General features: G+C 38.0%; 1 protein-coding gene across 1 annotated transcript in view; it reads left to right on the top strand.

The window, feature by feature from the left end:
- Positions 1–23,960, top strand: part of LOC114474630 (uncharacterized) — a 71,398-nt gene extending 47,438 nt beyond the window's left edge. Inside the window, exons 61-98 of the mRNA XM_028465050.1 lie at positions 608–799; positions 2,911–3,060; positions 3,142–3,245; positions 3,589–3,791; positions 5,258–5,478; positions 5,576–5,722; positions 6,386–6,550; positions 6,719–6,870; positions 6,991–7,159; positions 7,489–7,597; positions 8,861–8,997; positions 9,119–9,244; positions 9,981–10,160; positions 10,800–11,024; positions 11,132–11,258; positions 11,386–11,585; positions 11,680–11,892; positions 11,976–12,121; positions 13,731–13,858; positions 14,026–14,170; positions 15,941–16,073; positions 16,213–16,353; positions 16,443–16,569; positions 16,639–16,850; positions 16,953–17,115; positions 18,185–18,234; positions 18,775–18,923; positions 19,315–19,429; positions 19,703–19,836; positions 19,957–19,999; positions 20,086–20,220; positions 20,314–20,649; positions 20,810–20,907; positions 20,987–21,093; positions 21,194–21,273; positions 21,898–21,926; positions 22,027–22,158; positions 22,514–23,960. Of these exons, the coding sequence (XP_028320851.1) occupies positions 608–799; positions 2,911–3,060; positions 3,142–3,245; positions 3,589–3,791; positions 5,258–5,478; positions 5,576–5,722; positions 6,386–6,550; positions 6,719–6,870; positions 6,991–7,159; positions 7,489–7,597; positions 8,861–8,997; positions 9,119–9,244; positions 9,981–10,160; positions 10,800–11,024; positions 11,132–11,258; positions 11,386–11,585; positions 11,680–11,892; positions 11,976–12,121; positions 13,731–13,858; positions 14,026–14,170; positions 15,941–16,073; positions 16,213–16,353; positions 16,443–16,569; positions 16,639–16,850; positions 16,953–17,115; positions 18,185–18,234; positions 18,775–18,923; positions 19,315–19,429; positions 19,703–19,836; positions 19,957–19,999; positions 20,086–20,220; positions 20,314–20,649; positions 20,810–20,907; positions 20,987–21,093; positions 21,194–21,273; positions 21,898–21,926; positions 22,027–22,158; positions 22,514–22,846 (5,756 nt within the window). The 3' untranslated portion in view covers positions 22,847–23,960. The remainder of the gene's footprint in view (positions 1–607; positions 800–2,910; positions 3,061–3,141; positions 3,246–3,588; positions 3,792–5,257; positions 5,479–5,575; positions 5,723–6,385; positions 6,551–6,718; positions 6,871–6,990; positions 7,160–7,488; positions 7,598–8,860; positions 8,998–9,118; positions 9,245–9,980; positions 10,161–10,799; positions 11,025–11,131; positions 11,259–11,385; positions 11,586–11,679; positions 11,893–11,975; positions 12,122–13,730; positions 13,859–14,025; positions 14,171–15,940; positions 16,074–16,212; positions 16,354–16,442; positions 16,570–16,638; positions 16,851–16,952; positions 17,116–18,184; positions 18,235–18,774; positions 18,924–19,314; positions 19,430–19,702; positions 19,837–19,956; positions 20,000–20,085; positions 20,221–20,313; positions 20,650–20,809; positions 20,908–20,986; positions 21,094–21,193; positions 21,274–21,897; positions 21,927–22,026; positions 22,159–22,513) is intronic.
- The last annotated feature ends 1,159 nt before the right edge of the window (positions 23,961–25,119 follow it).

The raw sequence follows: 25,119 nt of genomic DNA, 5'->3' as shown, positions 1-25,119 counted from the left end.
GGCTCTCTAGATAGCAGCTGGAAATGCAAATTAGGGTAGTGACATATCCTTATTGGTTATTATTTACTCTTAAAACAAACTGTTCAACATTTTACATACCATTTGCTATATCTCCTTCTCTAATGCTTTCCCACCAATTATAGTTGGACAGGAGAATTAGCTTCCATGTGATCCTTTCTTTTGCCACTGTTTTACTTTCTAAGCAAATTGAGCTTTTGTATGTTTGACCTAATGATTTTTAATTTCATTTTAAGTAGATAAAATCTGTACTGCATGCAACAAAACTATAAACGTGTGTCTAAAAAATAGCTGCTATCAGTTATAAATGAGTGCGTATAAAGTGGTAGTTCATGACCCAGCTTTTAAAATTTCATATGCTCGATATAATGTTGATAGATTTGAGGCAGAGTGCGGTTAACAAGATATATATACTGTAAAGCCAGTTTAATGCAATTTATTGTTAGCATCGAGTTACAAAACCAACTACTGTATTTTCTAATATTTCTTTTTAGTTCTGTTGCTGATTATTTTTATTTTTCTGTGCAGGCTTTATGTGCTACATATCTCTGATTAAACAGATATGTATTTTTAACTGTTTCTGTTTCAGGAGAGTGCCGGGCAGGATTTTATTGTGATTGGGGATCGAGCAGAGCAGATCGGGCTCTGTGTCCAGCCGGGTTTTTCTGCCCCCGGGGTACGTCAGCTCCAATTCCTTGTCCTGCTGGATCATTTAGTCCTGAAACGGGCAACACGAATCAAAACAACTGCACCATCTGTGCTGCTGGATACTACTGTGATGGTAAGAGTCATTCTCCCACAGATGATTGTAACCAGAGTAAATTCAAAATTAATGAATAAACAAAACTCAAATCTGCAGTCGGTTATTGAAATGCTTTCAAGATGTCTTCAATTTCTATATTATTTCTCAAATATGATAACTGACTTTAATTAGTGTCTCCCTTGCTGGCAAAACACCTGTTCTGCTGTTTTTCTAACTCATTCTGAATGAGCTTTTGCTAATTGAAGCAGAGCCATAATGTAATTTATAAATCATTTCCCAGTGTCAGAAAGAGAAGTTATACTATTACCTCCACCAAGAAGGTCATTTTTTGCTTGTTTGTTTGTTTGTGGGTCTTCTGTCCTCAGCTAAGTGTTTCTTAACTTAACTTTAGACAGCGAGCTTAACACAAAAGAAATGGCCCCAGAAACGACAGGACTCAGGGTGTCTTTTATGTCTGTAGACCATCTCTTAATTTTTTTGGTAAAACTGTAAAACAGATAAAATATACATCACTATTTGCATATATGTACAAATCTCAAATAAAAGAGTGTATAACTTACTTTACATGTGGTACTATTGGATAACACAACAAGCACATATGCAAATAGCATAGCTTAGCTTAGCTTAGACTCAGCAGGAAAAACTAATTATGCAGAAATTACATAAATGAACATTTATAACAAATAATAAAGTACTGCACAACAATACAAGTCATTGGTAACTTACAGATTATGTCTTGACAAGGATAGCTCAGGAAAAAGTGCACAGAGAGGAGTGTTTTTGCCTGTGAAGTCCACCAGTGCTGCTCTTAAAATGGCGTCATTAGCCCGCTGCTTACAGGTAGCGGCCAATAGGCGGCAGCACCACAAACAAAACCAAAACCAAAGAAGAAGTTAGGAAAGGCAAAGCTATTAACCAAACAGTGACCTCTCATGGGCAAACAGAGAACCACACGTGCATTCCAAATAAATCAACTTAGAAACTTAAAATACATAAATGTTCCGAAATATGAGGGACAGAATAGTGGGAATATGTCAAAAGAATTTAAAGGTCCCATGTCATGCTATTTTTCACCCATCTCCATTTGTTCTATGAACCCAAAAACATAGTAATTGAGGTTTATTTTCCCAAACTTTTCCAGAGTTTTAGCCTCTGAAAAGTCACTTTCTGAGCAACTCTACACAAACAGGCTGATTTGCGTCCTACTTATGCATATTCATGAGTGGGCGTGTCTATAGACGGGACAATGACTTCCTCCTCCCCGCACGGTGACATAGGGACAGAGAACGCCCTCCTCCCACCCACTCCGTAGCCGAGCTCATGCTGCTTTATAAACACAAGACAGAGCGTGGGGGGGGGGGGGGGGGGCGGGGGCGTTCACCGGTACATACTGTACATAGAATGTTGAAAATACATATATAGCACTGCGTGAAGGACGCTGAAATGCTCACCTTTGTGGGCGTGTCTGATTACATGTCAATCACGGCAGAGAGCTTCCTGGAGGCGTGGCTTCTCCAGCTCAGTGCGGCGTCAAATTCGTCATCAAAGTGGGAACGCGTCATCAAATTGGAGCGAGATGTTTGGGCTCACCCTGCAGTAAGAAAGAAGCAAATCACCCTCTAACTAACGATTGAGGGAATCAATGAAAAAACACTTTGGGCATGTGTATGAAGCACAAATAGCACTTTTATGATGTTTAAAGAAAAGTTGATTTAGCGTAACATGGGCCCTTTATCAGATTTTGACAAAATTCTAACCAAAGACAGAAACTTATTTTAACAGTTAATGCCTCTTTTAGTCCTGTCTTTTAATATATGTTGCATTTTATTTTTTAATTCTGTAGCACTTTGAGGTTTGGCATCAAATGTAAAGTGCATTACAAATAAAATGTATTATTATTATTATTATTATTATTATTATGACCACGGTACCATAATCACTGATCCAGATAAGTGCTTTATACCGCCTAGAAGATATTTGGCGCTTGGCGGAGGTTTGCTCTTTCTAAGTGCTCTTGTTTTTTTAGATAGACTTTTACATTCAGTCAGTAGATTTTTTGTGTGTCAGATTAATTTGATGGGTATTAGTTCATGTCACCTCTGTTTGGACAATTTTAATCTGTGACTCAGGTGAAGATACGGTGCAGCCTGCACTTTGTCCTGTTGGACACTACTGCCCTGCAGGCCTGAGTTATGGAATGAAGTTTCCATGTCCACTTGGTACGGTGCAGAGCCAGCGGGGAGTGTCAAGCCTAGATGGATGCCTGCCTTGCCCTGCTGGTATATAAAAACATTTATAGTTTGACACACTCACGGAAAATGTCACGCTCATATTTCTACTTGTTGATCTTTTTTCTGCAGGATCATTCTGCTCTGAATCTGGTCTTGTTAAGCCTAGCGGCATGTGTGAGGCAGGATTCTACTGTCCAGCTGGATCGACCAGCCCAAACTCTACTGAGTATCAGGTGTTTTAATAATAATGTTTTTAATAACCTTGAGAAAACACAATCAGCTCATGTCGGTCATTTTTCGATCAATTACTTCTGATTTTGTATGCAACTGTCACATTTCCCATCAACCCAAAATCGCTGAAGGGGGCAGCTATTCAGATCTGGTAACAGTGGAGGCCTTAAGAACTCATTGATATTGAAACCAATTTCTGAAAGTTGTGACATGGTTTAGTTGAAACTCAGATACACAGAATATTGCATTTAAGTCATGCTCAATTAATGATAAAATACACAAAAAGCCCCTTCCTAATAACCCTAAAAAAAAAATAATGTTAATAATTTTTGTCATCTTTTACAGATGAATTCTTCCACGGGCTATTTGTGTCCATTTGGCCACTACTGCCCTGCAGGCACTGGTTACCCTCTCCCCTGCCCTGTGGGATCCCTTTCTGTTTTTCAAGGACTAAAGGCAGCCGGCGACTGCACACCATGCCCTCCTGGACTCTTTTGTGACAAACCTTCAATGGCAAAGGTCTCAGAAGCTTCTCCGTGTCAGGCTGGGTAAACACCTCTGATCATTCTCTTCTGTTTTATTTTGATTTATATTTAACATGTAATACAAAGCTAGTGTTAGTGTTCTGCAAGGTATCAACTGCTTGCAACTGGTGTAATAAACAGCATTATAGAGTGTTTCTGGAGTTATGGAGTGTAATATCTGTTTATCTGTTCTGACAGGTTGCTTTAAAGGGGACATGTCATGGTTTTAAATCTTTCCTTTTTACATATAAATCATACAGTTGTGGTCTATATAAAGCGGAACTGCAATGCTTGGGTCTGAATTCCTCATTATTATAGCTCCACAGGCCCCTTTTCTACCCCTTTTCTGATGTGCTTCTGAGAGCAACTCGTTTTGGTGCGGTCTCTTTAAATGCAAATGAGACACTTCATACCCCGCCCCCTCTCCAGGTGACACTCGGTTCAACTCCACCCTGCTCGGCCATTTTTGTAGTTTGATAGAAGAGATACGGCTATGTAGCGGCACATAAACTTTGTATTCAGAGGTTATTTACAAAATGTCAACAACTGAAGACTTGTCCATCCAGCCTTACATGTTTGAGCCAGAGTCTGACCCGGCGGAGCGAGATGAAAATGAAGATGATGAACCTGCAGAACCCTAACAAGTGAGCTAACACAACCACCGAGCTAACGCTAGCGCCAAGCTAATATCACGAAATGCATTTTAATACAGTCTTTTCAAAGACAAAAACGGCAAAATGAAATGACTAATGAAAACTTTAGACTTAAATTAAACCACGTAGGCCATATCATCAAGGATCTAAAACGAGCACACAGCGCTAACATATGAAGTCTGAAGACGGTCTCCAAAGATAGAAGGAATTGAACCCTCAATCAGACAAAGTCTTTCGGCAAATCCTTCTTTATACTGGCGGAGGTTGCAGAAGCAGTCATCCTTGAAGTGCTTCGTGCACACAAAAATGATCTTACCCACAGATGTGGGTACATTTCCGTGAAAAATAAAACTCAACCAGGCACTTTGAAAAGGTTCTGATGCTGGGAGACGGTGTAATGAAGCGTGTGGGTTACTACATCCAACAACCCAACATTTTGACGTATCCTCTTGTAACTTCGGCATCCTGGAGCTTGGACTACAAAATAAAAGCGAGAAATAAAAATGGCGGATTGCTCGAAGTGTTGGACCTGGAGTTGATGTACTAATTTGGCAGTTCCGCTGCAAATACTGTGATGTAATAGTTCAAAAAACATAATAGAGAATAGAAAAATCGAAACAGATTGAAAAATATGAGCAAAACAGAATATAAAGATATCTACGGAGCACCTGAAGAGACTAATTAGATTTTTTCTGTACTTCTAAGCACTCTAAATATACAACAAAATGCATTTAATGGCTAAAAAAGTGGATTTAGCATGATATGTCCCCTTTAACTCAATAACACCAGCATGCAACAACATCTATGATATGACTTTTTCTGTGTTTATGCTCACAGGTATGTTTGCTTGGGTGGAAGCTCCATTCCCACCCCATCCGACGGTCTCCATGGTTACCGCTGCCCTGCAGGCCATAGCTGTCCTGTTGGCTCAGCGACTGAAGTACCTTGTGAACCTGGCACATATAGTCCGGTCCCCGGGGCAGCCCAGTGCATAACATGCCCCAAAGGCACCATGTGTTCCTCCTTAGCTACTCAAGTGCCTTCTACCTGCCCCGTTGGTGAGAGTGCGAAACAATAGTTTGACATTTAGATGTCGCCTCATTAATTGTTTATAAATGTTATAGTTGTATTATTTAATGAATGCTTTCTGTGTAGGGAAATACTGTCCTACAGGGATAGCCGACCCTCTGCCATGCCCTTTTGGGACATTCAGTAACCGGACAGGTGCAGATTCCCTCTCCACTTGCACACCCTGTCCCTCTGGTGTGTACTGTAGCTCTACTGGAGCCTCAGCACCACAAGGTAAAGAAACACTTGGAGACTAAATCGTACCTTTTAAGGTCACAGATGTGCGGTGGCAATTGGTTAAATCAAGTACCTATACAGTTCAGTCAGGATCACTTTTGTCAAATTGTTTATTAGCATGCAGTTTCAAATTGGTGATAAGGCTCTGTTCTGGGACCTCTCTGCCCTTCCACGCAGCTGCGTGGAAGGGCCAAAGAATCAGAATAAGAATTCTTGTATTTGTCACTGCACAAGAAAAGAACAACATTTGTAAGTGAAGCAAAGGGAGCTCCCCCTTGAAAGGCATAAGCAGAGAGAGCGGTCAGCAGGGCCCCCTTGAACAGAATCACAGACATTTAGATGGCAAAAGAAGACACTGTTTAATTCGACAGAAAAGGAGGAACAGGGGCTGGTGTGAGTTGTTTGTGGACGAAGCGTGCAGAAATAGTTGTGCTACAGTTGTTTAAATACAGCGCCGTGACTAACTCTAAATAATGGGAAGCATAGAACATGATCAGCTGGATGATTAACTGAAGTGGGGGATGGATACTGTTAGTTGTTAACAACTACTGTCAGGTAATGGGGCCGGGCAAGCTTGACTTTCATGCCTGCCTAAACTAACGCAAAGCTCAATTTGTTTTGTTTTGTGTTGCTGTGGTTTTTGCTTTTTTTTTTGTCTAGGTCCATGTTTGCAGGGTTACTTCTGTCAAGCTGGAGCAACGGAGCCAACACCTCAGAGCTCTGACAACTTTCCTAGGAATGGCCTTTGTCCTGTAGGACATTACTGCCCAGAAGGCTGCCTTTCTCCAATCCCATGTCCAGCTGGTAGCATCCGTAACACAACTGGTGAGACTAGGAATTACGTGTACCTAAAAATTGCACATTTGTTGAGTATTTTAGATAAGCACGTAAATGTGATGTTTCTTTAATAGTTCCAGCTTTGTATCTAATTTGGAAACAAGTGGAAGTCTGTTTGAAGGATCTTTTGCTGTGCCTGTTATCCTCTCATCACAGGCGGCGTTTCCATGGAGAGCTGCACTTCCTGTCCTGCGGGTCAATATTGCTCGACTGAAGGTCTGTCTAACCCCACAGGCCATTGTGCAGCTGGTTTCACCTGCCCCTTTGACTTCTCTTCAACCACACCATTTGCCTTCCTTTGTCCAAAGGTAAAGGTTACTCGTTATCCTCTAATTGGAGACTTTGGACACACTGCATTGTAGAATACTAAAATACTATGAAATTAGTATGCATTTATAAGCACTTTTTGAATTCTCTTTCATGGCCAGGGTTACTTCTGTCCAAGAGGAGCAGCCCTGCCTTTGCCTTGTCCCACAGGAGAATACCAGCCTAATTCTGGTTCAGACAGCTGCATCCCTTGCCGACCTGGTTTCTACTGTGAGGAGGCTATAGAAGGAGAACCCAGACCCTGTCCACCACATTCATTCTGTCCTGCTGGTACGAAACAAGGCCATAGCTGACATAATTAATAAATACCTTTGATTTGCCGTGTAGTTACCAGCCTACTATATCTTTTTTTTTATTATTCAGTTAGAATCGTAGCTAAAGTATGACAACTTTATTGTTGTTTCATTTGTGATTAATAGATGGTGGGGTATCATACTATAATTATTGCTACTTCATTCTGTTTTACTGGGACATCCTGAATCTCTTTATGCCAACTAAGCTGAAATATTAAGACCTCTTGGCTCAGAACAACTTTGTGGTATTAACTTGTAAAATCATTTATGACCATCTCAATATCTCTGTTGCATTCTGTTTTCCAGGTACAAAGGTACCTCAGCCATGTCCAAAAGGAACGTACACTTATTCAGAGCAGGAGGGACTCCAGGAGGAAGGACAGTGTTTGCCCTGTCCCCCAGGGAAGTTCTGCAGGTATGCATGCATGCACGCATGCAGAAGTCCCCAGTGCATACATAGATCTGCACACTCGCAAACAGACACACAAAGTGTCATTTATATACCTTGCTCAATGCTCTGTATCTAGGAACACACTCTGAATACATAATTAGATGCACGCACAAAAGCAATCGCATATATCTTTTTTGTTCACACACACTATTAGCTTAATCCAGGAGGTTATAATGTGCTGCAGCTACAGTTAACTATATTGCTAAATTAACACCTAGGTACACACAAACAATAAATGTCATGCCTGGGAGAGGAAAGTATTAAATTGAGAGAAATTGTATAATTAAAACTTGGTTTACCTAATGACGACTATACTTCAGTGCCATCCCAATGTGAGTGAGTGTTCCTGTAGGTGTGCAGAAAGATACATGTGAGTGTTGTACATCACGTCATCTGGTAACACTTTAGTTTAGGGAACACCAATTAACCATTAATTAGTTGCTCATTAGCATGCATATTTGTAACATATTGATTCTTAATTAGTCATTATTAAGTACTTATTAATGCCTTATTCTGCATGGCCTTAATGTACAACCAGTAAGCCATTAACTAAGAGTTTTCCCTCAATAACCTCCTAATTATTACTTATTAGTATTAAGTAAGGAAGTTGTTGTATATGAATTACAATCTTAACATGCTAGGGTTAGGATTAGGATTAGGGTTAGGGTTAAGGTTAACCCAAACCCTAATCCTAATCCTAATCATAATCCTAACCCTAGCCCTCTTTGGACTGCGAGACTGCCATTAAGTGTATAATGAGGCATTAATAAGTACTTAATAAGGCATTAATAAGTACTTAATAAGGCATTAATAAGTACTTAATAAGGCATTAATAAGTACAGTACTTAATAAGGCATTAATAAGTACTTAATAAGGCATTAATAAGTACAGTACTTAATAAGGCATTAATAAGTACAGTACTTAATAAGGCATTAATAAGTACAGTACTTAATAAGGCATTAATAAGTACTTTATACGGCATTAATAAGTACAGTACTTAATAAGGCATTAATAAGTACTTAATAAGGCATTAATAAGTACTTAATAAGGCATTAATAAGTACTTAATAAGGCATTAATAAGTACTTAATAAGGCATTAATAAGTACTTAATAATTACTAATTAAGAGCCAATATGTTCCTAATGCTAATAAGCGACTAATTAATGGTTAATAGGTGTTCCCTAAACTAAAGTGTTACCCAACATCTTTATTGTGTTGTTTTGTCAGGGCTGGGAGGATCCAGGGAGCTTGTGCTGCCGGGTATCTTTGTGTTGCTGGGAGTGCAGATTTCATGCCTCAGAGTGAAATATCTAATATGAACCAGTGTCAGTGGGGAGTGCCGTGCGCTGGACCTTGTCCTCCAGGTGGACTATTTAAGTTCCCTAAAAAACTGCTATTTTCTATTAGATAACCAGAGTTCATTTAAATTGTTTATCACATCTTTTAATTGAAACATTGATACTTTTTCACACTGTTTTTTTTAAGGTTCCTATTGTCCTGAAGGAACAAAAGAGCCACATTTCTGTCCTGAAAATACCTTCAGAAACTCCTCGGGAGGTGCCAGTACACAAGACTGTTTACCCTGCCCATCCGGATATTGGTGTAAAGCAGGTATGGCTTGGTTTGGATGGAAGAGACACATTTTATATAAAGATGCAGTAGATCACTTAGGTCAAATATGAGAAGAAATTAAAAAAAAAAAAAATAGTCTGATTTGTTTTTGTTTTGTTTTGTAGATTGAACAAAAAAATACAAAATGGAAAGTTGAGGGGAAAATGTACTTTTGACATCAATCACAAAAGAGGAAAGTATATTTTTAATAGCGTGACGTTAACACCTAGTTTAGGCCTCTAAAGGTATGACCACCTCATATAGAGACCGGATATAAGAACAAGTTGTCAGAGCGAAAAAGGAGAAAAAGGACAAAAACCTTTCTTTTCTGAGAAAATTGTTTTTTGATACGCTATTGAAGTTATCAAGAAAGCACCCCATGCTTCAAATATCTGCATTAGAGGTTTTAAACAGGTAAACTGCATTCAATGCTTTCATGTTTACATTATAATTCATTTTTAATATATATCTAAGATGTAGAAACTATTTGTTCATTAAGACACAAAATTGATTCTACAAAGAATCCGATCATATTCCTGAAAAAAAGCAAACAACAAAGGCCAGCTTAAATTTGATTCATCTTCACAGATTACATCTAGTGCAGTAAAGTCTATTTACCAAAGTCGCCGACAGTCGGATCATTCTGTCTTTATAATGATCGCCTAATCATGATCGGATCCCGATGATCAAAGCATCCTTTCTTTTTTGAGTTTCTTTTTTCTTTGTTTTTTTTTAGGAGATCCAATCATTACTCTGTGTCCTGATGGCTACTACTGTACTGATATATTATTTAGTGACCATGATGAGACATCTGGACCCAGGCCGTGTCCACTCTACACTTATCGAGCTTCCCCTGGAGCAAAAAACAAGGCTGACTGCTTGCCCTGCCCTCCTGGTTCACACTGTAACAGCACAGGTCCGATACTCTCACACCACTAGAGAGAGACTTGTTAAATATAGGCTTTCTTCTCTTATGTCTTTTGTTATGTTGTGCATTTGCTTCTTTTTGTTTTTTAGTTAGTGGCTCTCTTTGCTTAGTGTCTACAACGACTGCTAGAATATCATTATTTGCAAACTGAAGCTGAACTCTTGAGATAAAAATAAAGTAAGTGCAGTTACATAAAGCATTGACAGTAAAACCCATTACCTTAAGGGGAACTATTGACTGAGCGAATGAAAAGGGAAGAGATGAATTAATGTTTTTTTTTTTCAGATTTGTGTTTGAGTATTTAAACTGAACCACTTAGTTCAGCTGTGACTCTTTATTCTTTATTTCCCTGGAGTTGAGATTGACTAAAAAGCACCTTTTAAATGAATAATTTATTCTTTTATATAGTTCAAGAAATCTACTTGTGTTGCAAACCTTTTTTTTCTATTCTTGTAATTAGTGCTATATAAAAAAAGTTGAATGAAATGTAATTGAATATCAGCTTGAGGTAGACAGTAGGTTTTGTGGTGATGCTAGCAGTTTTTCTTCAATGTGCTTTATGAATTGCATCAAGGAGTATATTATGCAGTATTTGGAATGTTTGTTTTGTTTCAATTCTATTTGAAGGGCTTACAGACTTCTCCAGCAGCCTCTGCCCACCTGGCTTTTGGTGCAGCGGGTCTGGACCTCCCATTTTCTGCCCAGCAGGAACCAAAAGGCCACTTTCTGGAGCAGCTGCACCAAACCAATGTGAACCCTGTGCAGGAGGAACGTTCTGCCCGGACCCCAGGGACACAGGAATCCCTAACGTAGAGGGGATTCCCTGCAGGGCTTCATATTACTGTCCAGTTGGTGTGTTTTTCACTGCAGCATCAATCAGTTTTCTACAAATTTGCATTTGGCAATTTTATGAACTCCATAATGAAGTTTGCTGTAATGAGACATTATTCATGTTCCAGGTGCAGTTTCGGAGATATTATGCAGTGCTGGCTCATACTGTGGACCAGGGACAGCTGAGCCCCAAATATGTCCGGAGGGTTATTATTGTCCGGTGGGATCCCAATTCTATAACCACTCAAAACAACTGTGAGTGCATGAAATGTGGAGATATTGAGTTTTTTGCAAGAAGATTCACAAAAATGATGGTGTTTAAAACAATTTGACTTGGTGAGGGTAAAATATTTTTATTACTTCTTGTTTACGTGTTCAACAGCTGCCTATTTCCATACTATTGCCCAGCCAACAGTTTTACAATGAAATTATGTGAAGGGGGTTCAATGCCCGTAAATACAAATGGCGTCAGAGGATTCCAAAACACAAGCTGTAGTTTATGCGAAGTCGGCACCTATCGGCCATACCTCTCCCCAAACCTGGAATGTGATCCCTGTCCATCTGGTTACTACTGCCCCAGAGGTACCTGGAACCAAAATCCTCTTAATAACGAAAATGATCATCTTTGTATTTTCATTTTATTCATAGTTTTTCTTTTTTTTTATCTTTCCACCAGGTACAGACAACTACAAGAAACACCCTTGTCCTATTGGTTATGTCTGCCCCACGGGATCTAACCATCCAATATCTTGCCCTCCTGGATCATTTGGCAACTTTACAAATGGTGAAAAAATAAGTGACTGCCATTCATGCCCAGTTAACACCTTTAATCATCTGCCCGCCCAGAGGGCCTGCTTTCCCTGTGGCAGCTCATCCACTTCACCGTCTGGTTAGTTGTTTAATCTTGTGTTTAAAATGACGATACAGTTCCAAACATATCTTTTAACTGCTCAAATTATTATTTTCTCTTAGGCTCTTCTTCTTGTACATGTATTGGTCAAAATCGTGCTTTCCAGTATTCGGATGGATCATGTTTATGCAGGACTGGCTTTATTTTCTACAATCAACTGGATTTTAAAAGAGCTACTGCTGACAGTAAATTGGACTGTCAACCTGAGGTCTGTAGAAAATGTTTTTTTCTAAATTAGATTTTTTTCACTGAAATATTCACTTTCATCCAAAAAAGTATTTTTAAAAATGACTACACCGTAAACATGCAATTTTCTTGTAAAGAGCTGCTGAACGTTTGATGTAGAAGTTTGTCAGAAGCTTCTGAACTACTTTAGAAATGCTGAAAAATGACTGAATTGGTCTAAGGCCACGAAGTTGCATTGTAGTTTTCATATTTCTAATTATATGTGAATGATTTACTAATAATATAGTGAGGGAACTCCATCACTGATGACCAGAGGTGGAAGTAATGGATTACAAGTACTCAAGTTTCTGCAATTGAGTTACTTTTATGGGTACTTGTACTTTTTGAGTATATTTCTAAATCAATAATTGTACTTGTACTTAAAAGTGCAGTCCACGACTTTCAGATCCCTCTTTCCCCTCCCTCCCGCTGCTCTCTTGCCCTGCCTCCAAACTTTCCAAAGTCCCTCCCTCAGAGGAGCTAACAAGCTAACGTTAGCCAGACAGCAACATCACAGTAACATAACATGCACTGTTTAAAGCATATTACTGCAGCGCTTCTCTCTCTCAATGCGCACACACCTCAGCAGCAGCAGTGTCACTTACAGCAGCCACACGGAGGCTGCTGCGCACACATGAACACATGCACCACAGAGTTCTAGTGTAACAATTACAAATCAAACATAATGTAAATCAAGCAGCAGTAATTACAATTCAAGCAGAAAAGTCACCAATTCCATCTTCTACTCCTCCAGACCATACACTGTAAAAAAGACGGCGCTACAGCTCTGGGAAAGGGGCCTGTGAGTAACAGCTGTCAGACAGTCCATCAAACACAGTCTCTGATTGGTTCTTTTTGTTCGGTCGCAGTGCGTTCTGGCAATCTGCCAAAGGCTACAGGAGCAGCAGAGGGGACTCAATGAGTCTGGTTTTTTCACACAAACTACTAGTTTCATGTAAAGCAGTCCTTACATAGTGACAGCTTTAGCAAATATGACAAAAAGTCACTTTTATAAGAGTTGCAGACTGCATCTTTAAGAACTTTTTAAAAGTAGTAAAGTCATTTGTTACATTTCTACAACCAACCATTACTGAGTAAATTATTATTTGTTTTAAAATGATTAAAGGAGATTGTGAATCTACAGAAATTGAAATGACCAGACAACAATCAAATGCATCACATCATAGCCGACCAACCAGATTAAACGTAATGCACAGCGCCAAAACAGCACTGAACCAAGGTTATTTACTCAGTTTTAGAGTTATATTAATAAATGTAGCTTTACTTAGAGCCTGAAAATATTATTATTTTGAATTGAATTTATTGGTGTTATTCTATTTAAAAAAAAGTACATTTATACAAACCTTTTATTTTATACAGATGCCTTTGTAGAAAATAAATTAAGTGCCAATTGTGCAAGATTTCATCTCTTCCTTTTTAAGTTTATACATGAGATGTTTATTGTATGCAAGGGAACTACTTCTACTTAAGTAGGATGTACAGTATCAGTACTCTTTACACCTCTGCTGATAATACCACAGTTTGATACATGTGATAAAAAAAGTGTGTTTTTGTTTGTTTTTGTGTCACAGGTGAACAAACGCTGCTCTACAGGGGAGGTGCGTTTGGCAGCATCCCGAGAGTGTGTATCGCCAACACGTCACTCCTGTAATATCACTTGTAGTCCATCGGGAGGAACTCTTGATGTGGAGATGGGCATGTGAGACATTTTCAGGTCATGAATTCATTTTCGGTGGAGTTCCCTGGTCTGAATAAGAAAACAAAAAAATATATTGTGTTAAAACTGCTAATGTGAGCCAAAGTCAAATTAAAATAAAATGAAAGCTTCTGGTGATCTACACCTTCTCCCTTATCTGGCATCAACAGCTGCCAGTGCGAGCAATATGTGTCAGCTGAAGAGCTTTGCAACACCTCCTGCCTTTCCAGACTGCCTCAACTCTCTACTCAGCTCACGGCAGAGGAAAAGCTGCTGCTCGTCGTCAAAGAGAATGACAAAGAGGTCTGGGCGAGGGTGAGGAAAAGCTGTCACACACACAAAAGCAATCATGGCCATCAGCTGCACTTTGCAAACACAATAAGTAATTTGTTCTTTATTTTTTATAAAAATTTGGGTACAGCAGAATACCAAGAAATATATAACACAAATATTAATGTATCTGACTGCTGGCAGTCATTTAGAAAAAAAGAGCAGATTGCTGAATTCATACATGGTTCATTAAATAAAGCAGTCCCACCATTTTTTTTAAACAATTATTTTACAGTCAATAATGAAATACATAAACACCATATCGAACAGCTCTCAATCTTTGGCCCCCCCAATCATGTACCACGACATCTCGATTTAGTATTTAAGTCAGGATCACTTTAGATCACTTTAGTCAAATAGCTTTATTTAGCATGCAGTTTCGATTTGGCAGTAAGGCTCTGTTCTGCACCTCTCATTTGCTTTTCCATGAGCTACATGGAGAGGCATAAGCAATGAGAGCGGTCAGCAGGACCCCCTGGAACAGAAGCACAGATGTTTAGATGGCAACAAAAGACCCTCTAGGATTTTGCGGGCCATTTTTGTGATTGTTGCGGGCTGAAATGCCTGATTTAGCAGGCCGTTCTCCAAAAGTTGCGTTAAAAAGTTGCGATTTTTTCTCTGCCCTAAAAGATACATTACTCGCAATTAAATTATTTTTTCTACCAATTATAAATATTGACCAGACATATCCTAGAAAAAATATGCTTTACTGTTGTAAAGCAAACACAATTTTGCAAAACGTGCAAAAACTTTTTTTTTTTAGCTAATACACTGAGCATACCCTGAATGCAAAAGGTGGAACAGTTTTTTAATCAAAATGATCATCAGAAGTGCAAGTCAGTAAACAATATTAAACTTAAGGAATCTTAAAGTGCATAACATGAACCTGTCAAGAAGACATATTTTTTTTGTCTTGACTGAGTTTTATTATTATTTCTTTCTTTCTCTTTGGTTAAAGTTTAAATGTTATATCGTGAGCCCTCTTTTTCAAACCCCTTGAGGGTTTTTTGGGTTTTCCCTGGCATGCCTCTAAAGTGTATTGATTTCTGTTAACGTCTGTCCACTGTTTGATATTATGTTTAATTGTATTTCAAACTGTACCAAATAAAAAAGGAAAAAAAAAAAGGAATTAATTACCAACCTTACATTTGGATTTTCATTCACTCTACAACAAACATTTCCTAAGTGCACATTTATCCTCATTTATTTTTTATACCAATAGTGTACAATGACACAATTTTCTGTATTTGTGTAATTCAACAGTATTTGGTTACTTTGTTTTGTTAACATGATATACATACTTGTGTATTCAGCAATAAGGATCAATGTCCAGAACGCTTAGTTGTAGAAAAAAAGGTATTTTCTTCCTGTCATTCTATCTGTCTTATTTCTATTGCAAGGATTTTAAATATACGTAGTTTGTATATTGAATTTCAACAATAATATACAGGTATCGATGCATTGCATGGTGTGGATATGAGTTTTTAATATGTTTTTATTTACACAATGGATGGGATTAACTTGCAGATATGAATTGAAGAAGCTGAGTTTGTCAAATCAGAAAATGCTGCAAACAGGAGGTTTTTTTTTTAAACTTTAACCAACAGTACTTTGAACATATAAGCTGTTCGATAACACTATTGTTCTTTTGGAGTTTATTTTGTTAGTCAAGTTAAATGAAAACCCTCTTCAAGGTTACGTCACATATTCGGCTACTGCTTTGTTTTAATCTCTTTTCTCTTTGTTTACTTACAGACAATGATACATGTTTTAGGCCCAGATGTCCATGCAAAGACTTTTGGGAAAACACATCTGGTCCTATTTTCTTCTGAAGGAGTGTTTGGTTTCATCCCCACGAAAAAAGACTTAATCGCTAAGTTTCTCTCAGGTCACTAAAGTCCTCATTTGATATTTGTTTTCTGCACTCACCATCATCAATGTCAGTAGCTGAAGGAATTGTATTTTTTTCAATATTGACATGCATTGTGTGTTTATAACTGTGAATGACGAAGACCATTACTCATCAGAGCCAAGAGCTAGAACAAAGAGAGACACGGAGGAGGAGGAGGAGGAGGAGGAGGAGGAGATTTTACCTCTAATTCCAAACCCAATTGCTTGTCTTACTACTGGAGACATGCTCCTTTTCCATCTTACCATCAACCATAATGGTACCACAGTTTTTTATAGGTAGATATACAGTATTGCAATCATACAGTTCGCCTGATCTAATCTTAGACTTAACTGTTTGAATCCCAAGATCGTCATTCCAGCCACTTTCCAGTCTACGTGAAAGATCACCTGTTTAACAGCAACCCCAGCTGGGACTTTGGAGCCTTCAGAAACCTGCAGACACTCATCAAGCAGACCAACCTAAACTCGACCCTGTAGGTCCATGTCCACCTTGGACATTACACTTTCAATCCAATCATTTACATATTCCACTTTCTCTACAGGTTCGCCCATGTCTTCTCAGAGCCTGGGAAGTATGTGTTTGTGGACAATGCCTTCTCTCAGAGGAGTTTGGTGGTAGTAGTTTGTGATGAGGACACAGTGTGTGACCACAGAGCTGCTGTATTTCAGCCCATGACTTCAGCACAGTTAGTCAAGCACGGCATTGTCAAGCAGCATAAACTCAACCTCCTACCTGACTGGGGAGTTATTGCAGGTCATTGTTGTTGTTTTTCTCCACTTTTTTGTGCAGCAATATCACAACATACTGTAATTAAGCGGTTATATTTCATCTTGACATATTGTGGTTTGTGTGCAGGGGTCCTCAGCACACTCTTGCTTGCGGTCATACTTCTGACCTCCACATTTCTAGTTCTACGCCCTGGGAAAACAAAGCTTGTGTCCCAGTGTAAGATTAAACCGAAATGGCGCAGTCTCGGGGAGCCTTTCTGTCCAATGGAGTGCGTTTGTAGCAGAGAAAGGTGAGTTTTTGTGGTAGCAGCGATGATGTCATATCACATGTACCAAAGTTTTGCACCTTTTGTTTGTAGTTTTGGGCTTTTTCCCTTCTTTTTATTACGTTCCTTGTTGGGAAGAAATATGGAGGAATAAAAAGAAAAAAGATCCAATCTTACGACCTACTTATAAAATGTGTCAAATTCAAAGGTTGAATAGTATTTTATGATCATACATTCTCTGATTTGGAAATGAAAATTCATTTGTGGCTTCAAGATTTTGTGGTAGAACAATAATTTTACACTTGGTGTCCCTCAATAAAAGCCACAGCTATAGAAACCATCACTTATACATAGAAATGCAGTAAATCCTCCCAATCATTCACAGGTCAAATGTATCCAAAATATATTAATTAGTTAAGAAATGCAAGTGCCTTTTGCAGAGACAACAGACATGAAAGCAGCATCTATAAAAAATGAAATAAAGTAGAATTTTACGTAGAAATGCAAATGCTTTTTACTTAACAAAGCAGTTAATTACTTATTCATTAGCTGTACAATATTATTGCTAAACTTAATAACACCGTCACTAATGTCGGGTTATTTTTAACTGATACAAAATACCCAATAAAGTACTTAAATAATAAAATAATAATCAAAATCTGGCCATACATGACACGTTGGAGCAGTGCCACACCCAATAAAAAAGAACTGTGTTTTGATGGTGCTTTAAATCTTAGTTATGGGTCCATGGGTAGCTTTAGCATCATCTTTGACATTTGCTCTCTATCATTTTTGACATTTCCTTTTGGCTGTAATACCTTCTGAGGGCTCCACAGTGATTCATTTGCTTGGTTTATTTCAAAGACGTCAAAGACGATGCTGAAGCTACCCAGAGATCCATGACACTCAGAAAAATGCAAAATAATTCTTTAAATACGTTTGCACAGGTGAAACCTACTTGGCGATACTGTTCGAGGGTTAGAGAAGACAAAAGCCTAGCTGATCCTAATTCTCCTTCACTCTAATTAAGGACATATTCAGCCTTGTGTTGTTGGATTATTTCTCTGAATTAAGTTAGTTTTTGTGTTTTCAGAGGTGTAGGAGAAGGAGCTGAAGCGGAAGAGCCAAGTATTAAAAAAGGAGGTGAGCACAAAGGTAATCTTTTGATTGAGCTTTTTTTTTTCCAAGCATTTCATTTGTTCATCAGCTTAAATTGGGGCGAACTCATGACTTGTTAAATAACCAGGGATTACAGAGGCTCACAGGGTGTCAAAATCAATTGCAATGGCTGTCAGTGTAAGATAATGATTCTCGTGAATCTTCCAGATGATGGAAATGCTCCAAAGACGTGGCTGTTTTTATCAGTTAACTGTTACATTGGATTATTCATGCAGCTAAAACATCTTAAAATCTCGATTATCCATCATGCTTGAGTGGAAAGCAGTTACCAGCTTGATTATAATAATAATTTGAAAAAAAATCACATCCTAATGACATGTTCTGGTTTTATAATTAAATCAGGAATCTGTGGAAATAGCATTTGATGCTCAATATAAATATATTGCATATTTCATAAAAAAAAATGCAATTTTTTTTTTGTGTTGTTGATCCTGTTTTTTTTATTGGATGAATCCATTTAAATTGTTAATAACATGTATTTATTCTATTGAGTATGTGTATCAGGCTACTGCAATTTGGAGGAGTTCAATGTGAAAACACTGTATGACAAGCTGGAGGATCAGAACCTCCACGTAGCCTCACAACTGGCTCACCACCGCAAAGACATTCAAGAGTTTTATAGAAATATGTGTCAACAAACTGAATCACTTAAGGTAAGTTAATCACAGAGATACTCATCCATTACAACATTAATATGTTTTTGATGTAGGATGTACTGTACATTGTAGGATTGTCCTCTTTATGCTGTTGGAAGAGCTTTTCCTTTACTGTCATCAAAACAATAACAAAAACAATGAAGTGTATCTAAAATATGTGAGTGAATTAGAGGGGGGCTTTTAAAAAACATTGTGATAATATAAATGTATCTATTATATACAGTCCTATCCCAGTAATACACATAAAAAGGGATCCAGCTTCATGGTTGACTGTGTACAAATAAAAAGACAAAAAAAAAACAAAAAAAACACAAGTTTTTTTCAGAGACAAAATACGTCTTATTTATGGATTTTAAAAGTATGCAAACATTTAAATGTTTCTTTTCAGAATGTTTTGGAGACTATGGACCATAAAAAAATGAATCTGTTGAAGGATCTGCTGTGTCATAAGGTGATGAAGGACAAACTATTCAATACCAGTGTGGAGGAGAGGGACGCACAAGGTAAAACGTGTACTCAGGCTATTATGGATCGGAGTTAGATTTTACAAAAAAAAAACACACCTCAAACACATGCAACATATTATATATAAAAGAAAATAGTGTTAAAAAGTTAACCTTTTAAATGTATGTGTAATGGACATCGCTGCTTTTATTATATATTATATATATATATATATATATATATATATATATATATATATTTTTTAAGATATTAAATGCAGGAATTGGTGTTGATTCTTCAGGATTTGAACCTATTAATGGTTTGTTTCACAGATGCCTCCACGTCATTAATGGGAGCTGTCCTCCAATCAGTGGAAGCTCTTTTATACAGGCTGTCCCAAGACTCTTGGCAGAACCAGGACTTGTTCCAATGCGAAATCAGTCCTCCCGATGAGTGTACGCCACAGGTTGGAAACATGCAGTGTTACACTCAGGCATTATGACATGAAAAAGCCCATAAAACTACTGTACACTATGTCTAATACATTTTAAGCCTAAAAATGACTTAAGTATTAATCTGTTAACAGTTTCCATCACCAATGAAAACAGCTCTTCCAACACACGGAACAGGTTTGATATCAATAAAACAGTAAAGTGCTCTAGGTAAATACAGATGATATAATAACAGTTTTAATATGATTTGTTTCTGCCGACAGAACTAAACCAGAGCACAATTCCCAGCCTGACTGACCATGACCTATCTAAGCTGATCACCATTTCTCCTCTACACGAGACCTTAAAGCTGATCCAGACGTCACTAGAAAACCTCACCAAAAGTGATCTTCAAAATGGTACAAAAGTCCCTTATTTAGTCATAATATTTAACAAAGAACTAAATGTCATTTGTTTACGTAATAAATCCTGAACAACATTATCTGTTTCAGCGGCCTCAGAGGATTTAGATCAATGTAATAATGATCAGCGACTTGTCCCAGTCGCTCTGGATGACCTCCCCCCACAACACTCTGCGGTCTTCCTGTTTGGATGTCAAGTGATGCAATTGCTTGTGAACTGCCCTTTGTTTCCCCCTGTGCTCCTGCTGCTGGCCAAGTCAATCCCCTCTTCTTCATTGTCGTGTAATGAGAGTCTGCTGGTACATTGCTCAAGGGACTTTTATTTTGATGCAACCAATCAAATCCTCTATCTTCCTGAGGCAAAGCTCCATCATGTGGGACATTTCATTGCAATCCTGGTGCAGTCCATGGCCCACATAGCATCAGGTAATCAGATCTAGATGGAGAACATAGTCCTGCAAGTCAATGATGGTGCCCTGGTTTAAAACAGCCATGTGTAAAAATGCTATAAAAGCTGGGTATATCATCTACAGAAGCACAATCTAATTATCTTGGGGGTTGTTGTTTTTTTATTTATTTGATTTAGGATCCAAACCACAGAGGTTTATACAAGCTCTTCATGAGGCTATTTCAGCTCTAAGCCTACAGCTCTTCAACCTCTCCATTCAGTGCAGCACAGCAGAGGTTTGGAAGTGTTGATGAAAGCTGCCTCTTCTCCACACTGTTTAGATTTTATCTACAAATGTTTAATGCTTTTTGACAGTCAATTCCTAAGGCGTCAGATGATCAACATCGTTCCTTGGGAGATGAGTTTCTCCACATCAGATTTCCCTTTGAGACGAGCTTCACAGAACACACGCTAGCCAGCAGGTTGGTGGGAAAATTCAAACCCAGGGCAAGTAAATAGCGTTGTTAAAGCAAAAACGTTGCATTCTTTTTTTGTCATTTATTGTCTATTTGTTCATTTTAGACTGGAGAAATTTAGATATTTCAAATTGGAGCAGCTCATCTCAATCATCGAACAAAGAACTTCCCAGAAAAATGAAACAGGTAAAAAAAAGAAAATGTCTTTATTAAAAGGAAGCCTGTATTGCAGCTAAAATCATTTATCAGTTTTAAACAGGGAAATGATTATTACCATTCATAAAGGAAGAACCATTCATCTTTAACATCCTGTAGTATCTCAATCAAGAGCCAAATACTGTATGTTAATGTTAGCGTGCAGGAAAATAGTTAATAAATAATTAAATGCTATAAAAATGATTTTAACCATCCAAATCTAAGCCTATGAACACAGACCAAAAACTAAACTCCTACACATACAATTTTACAAACAGGAAGCCACTTTTATATTTATTTTTAGGTAAAAAGATGTGATTAACGGAGCGGAATGTTAGAGGAATGGAAAAAGTTAAAAGATTGAAAAAAAAGTATATATATATATATATATATATATATATATATATATATATATATATATATATATATATATATTTTTTTTTTTTTTAAAGGTTGAAAGCTAGGTTGGCTAATTGGCGTTGTATTGCATTGTGTGTGTTAATGTTCCTCAAAAACACCATTTGCATTTATTAAACAGTCCTTTTGTATTCTTCACTGTTCAAAATTTTTTTAATATATTTTTGGATAGCGATTTCTGTCATATTATTTCTGCAGGTTTGCCACCAAAAGTGACATCGATGCAGGTAATTTTGTTGCAACTTCAGCACGTGATATCTAAAATATGATATTTTCCGAGTGTCTATAGCAGCAGCGCACATTTACCTGACACTTGTACTCTTTCAGGTGTCATGCATAGAGGAGGAAATTGACCGTTTGAATGAGCTTTTCCTGTTGCTGAGCATGCAGCTGCAGGGAAGAGCACAAATTAGCACCCTGTTAAAGGAAAGGGAGAGCGCTGATGAAAAGCCATCTCTGGTAATTAACTGCAGTGATACATACAACATGTATATATCGACCTAATCCCCATGGTAATGTGTGTAGTCTTTTAATTGTATGGTAAATGAGTGATAAATTGTCTCTTTGTTTACTATGAACATTCGCTTTAGGGAAATTGCAAAGATTTGGTAAACGTTGACAAGCAGAACAAACCCTTCTGAGCTCATATTAATCTAAATCTTACATTTGCATAAAAATGTTGCATTTGTATACGTATTTTCTGTGGAATTCTACATGTTTGCAAAATAGCCTGAACCTACATGCTTCAGTAGACTTGAATCTTTTGCTACACATCATTATCGTTTTTTTTTTTTTTTTTTTTTTTTTTTTGCAGAGGGCAAATGCAACAAGCATGTCAAGTCTGAGTCGTAATGGAACAATCCTCCTGGAGCTGAAGAGAAGCTATGTGTCACAGCGGCTCGATGAGCTCCATACTATGTTAGGTCAGATCAGACAGCGCCAGCAGCACAACAACAAGTGGAAAGATGAGACAAGAGGCTTTCCACAAGCAGAAAGCAGCACTTCTCCACAAGAGACATGGAAGTGTTATTCTGGTCAAAAGGGGGCTAACGTTAACCCCGCTGATGGCCAGCGGGTGGACAGTGTTTCACAAAGTCAGGATCGCAGGCAATTTACCATTGAGAGCAGAGGTCTCAGTGACTGTTGAGCATTGCCTTGGAAAAACTAGCAGAGAGATGAGACATCCTCCCACACATTAGTGGACTACCAGATGGCAGAAGGATATTTATCACTTTCTCTGGTAAACAGAAGCTAAGCACCTAGCTGATCAGCACTGGGACAGTGCAATCACAAATAAATACTAATTACTAGTATGGAAAACACAGATTTATTCATTTATTCATCACTTTATTGCTGAACCCAGTAAATCCAGAAGCTGAAGCCTAATGTAACATATAGTGGCATCAATAACAATTACTGAGCCATAACATACATTTGAAGACAAACACCTACAGGCATTGTAGTATATGATGTAGTTTATAAGAGTAACACACAAAGATTTATTCCTATTGTTAATTGCATGACGTTAACAAACATGCATTATTAAAGCTCATAATCACAGGCTGTGTTTGACATCGCATACTGACGTACTATACACTATGCACTCAATGAGTATATACTGTCTACTAGATACTATTGATGATGACTGAAGTATACTTCAAAGTTTCCCAAGATGCATTTCAAACCTACAACGACAAAAACCTGAAGCACAATAAGGCTAAATATCTTTGTTGATCCGCAACTGTAGGAGACCATGTCTGTGACTTGTCACAGATACTAAGGCACACCTTTTTAACCACAAGAACAGTTAATTGAACCTCCATTTGTCCTCTTCCCTTCTCTCTCTCACAAGCTGAGAACAGAAGGGTCTGGAGGAATTTACGACCTAACTGTGTGCCTTCCCCCTGCTTGCCAAGAATCGGGCAGAGACACTCTGCTTTTGCCCTGAAGATTAACAATGAACATTTTAAAAGTGGACAAAGATTTGTGATACAAATTGAAATGTACTTTTACTACACTGTGTCATTAAGTCTTTTATTCACAGTGTTAAACTGAAAAATATGATCTCTGGTCTTATTTAGCTTTGAAGGTTATAATCTAACTGTGTGCTGAGCTATATAAAATTTTTTTTTTCCAAAGAAGTATTTTTCATCCACTCATAGAACACACCCACGAACAAACCATAACCACACAAATCACCCAAAGCAATCTGACTGACTGCCGCAAAAACCTCAACCAATGGTGATTGCTTAAACCCAGATACAATATGTCATCACCATTATAAGACCAGCCGCTAATTTGGATTTGAACGGCGCAGGTCGCTGAGTCACCCTATCGTGATGTACTTTTATGTTTTCTTTGTACCATCACAGTATTTAGTTTTATTAGACTTTAACTAAGCTTGCGTGCTCCCGAGAGAAAAAAAACCCTCCGATTCCCCCTGCTGTGAGCTGAGCAACTTAAACCAACACAAGAACAAAGCCCACATGTGCTGACCAAGGACCAGGCCCTTCAGGCCTCTCACGGGCCAGAACCAGTTAAAATCTGCTGACTCTGAACGAGCTGTGAAACCAGCCGTGAAACCCGCTGTGGAACCAGAGAAAGGCTGACCAAGTCCAGAACCCCACACATCAAACACACGCCATCAAAACTCGAGGTACTCTGGATCTCAAATTCCAATTGGGCCTAAAAGTACTTACAGTCACATAGATCTCATCTCCATATTGATCATCATAGTTCTCTCTCACACACATACACACACGCGCACACACACACACACAATGAAACCACGCTCGGTTTCATTTCTTTCTTCTGCTAAGCTTTTTACTTTTAAATTGTATATACTCGAGCATTTATCCTTAGCTTATTGAGCGTAGCGCTCTTTTAGTTATTGTGTAAATAGGTTTAACCTGTTTGATTAATAAATGTTTATACATGGACTATTTGTGTGTGTTTCATGCAATAATGCAATATAATATGGTTTGTTATTGGAAAGTAGACAGTTTGACAATAGTTCACACCCTGAATGACAATGTACTAATAACTACTTTAGTGACCTAAGACACTTTAAACACTATCTTGGGTGGCACCTCATTTAAATTCATGTAATATTAATAACAAATAACTATATCATAATATCACTCTTTGTCTACCCCTATACAACCTTTGACAGTTCTGAAAACATTTTAAGCAAGAAAGTGACCAAGTAGAATATCAATGTGGTCATTTGTTCCATAAAACTGCTGGAAACGCATTTCATGGCGACACTTTGGAGATTTTCGGAGACCCACTATTGTGCTACTGACAAAACTACCAGTCAACGTCAAAACAAGATCCCCATTTACAAAACGGTTAAAAAACTAATGGAAGACAAGAAGAGATGCTTTTATTTTGAAAAGAGAATGTTTGATTTTTAGGATG

This window comes from Gouania willdenowi, chromosome 13 (genome assembly GCF_900634775.1).
Source record: "Gouania willdenowi chromosome 13, fGouWil2.1, whole genome shotgun sequence".
Taxonomy (NCBI): Eukaryota; Metazoa; Chordata; class Actinopteri; order Blenniiformes; family Gobiesocidae; genus Gouania; species Gouania willdenowi.
Note: the sequence above shows the minus strand (reverse complement) of the source record. Positions and strands in the feature narration are given on the sequence as shown.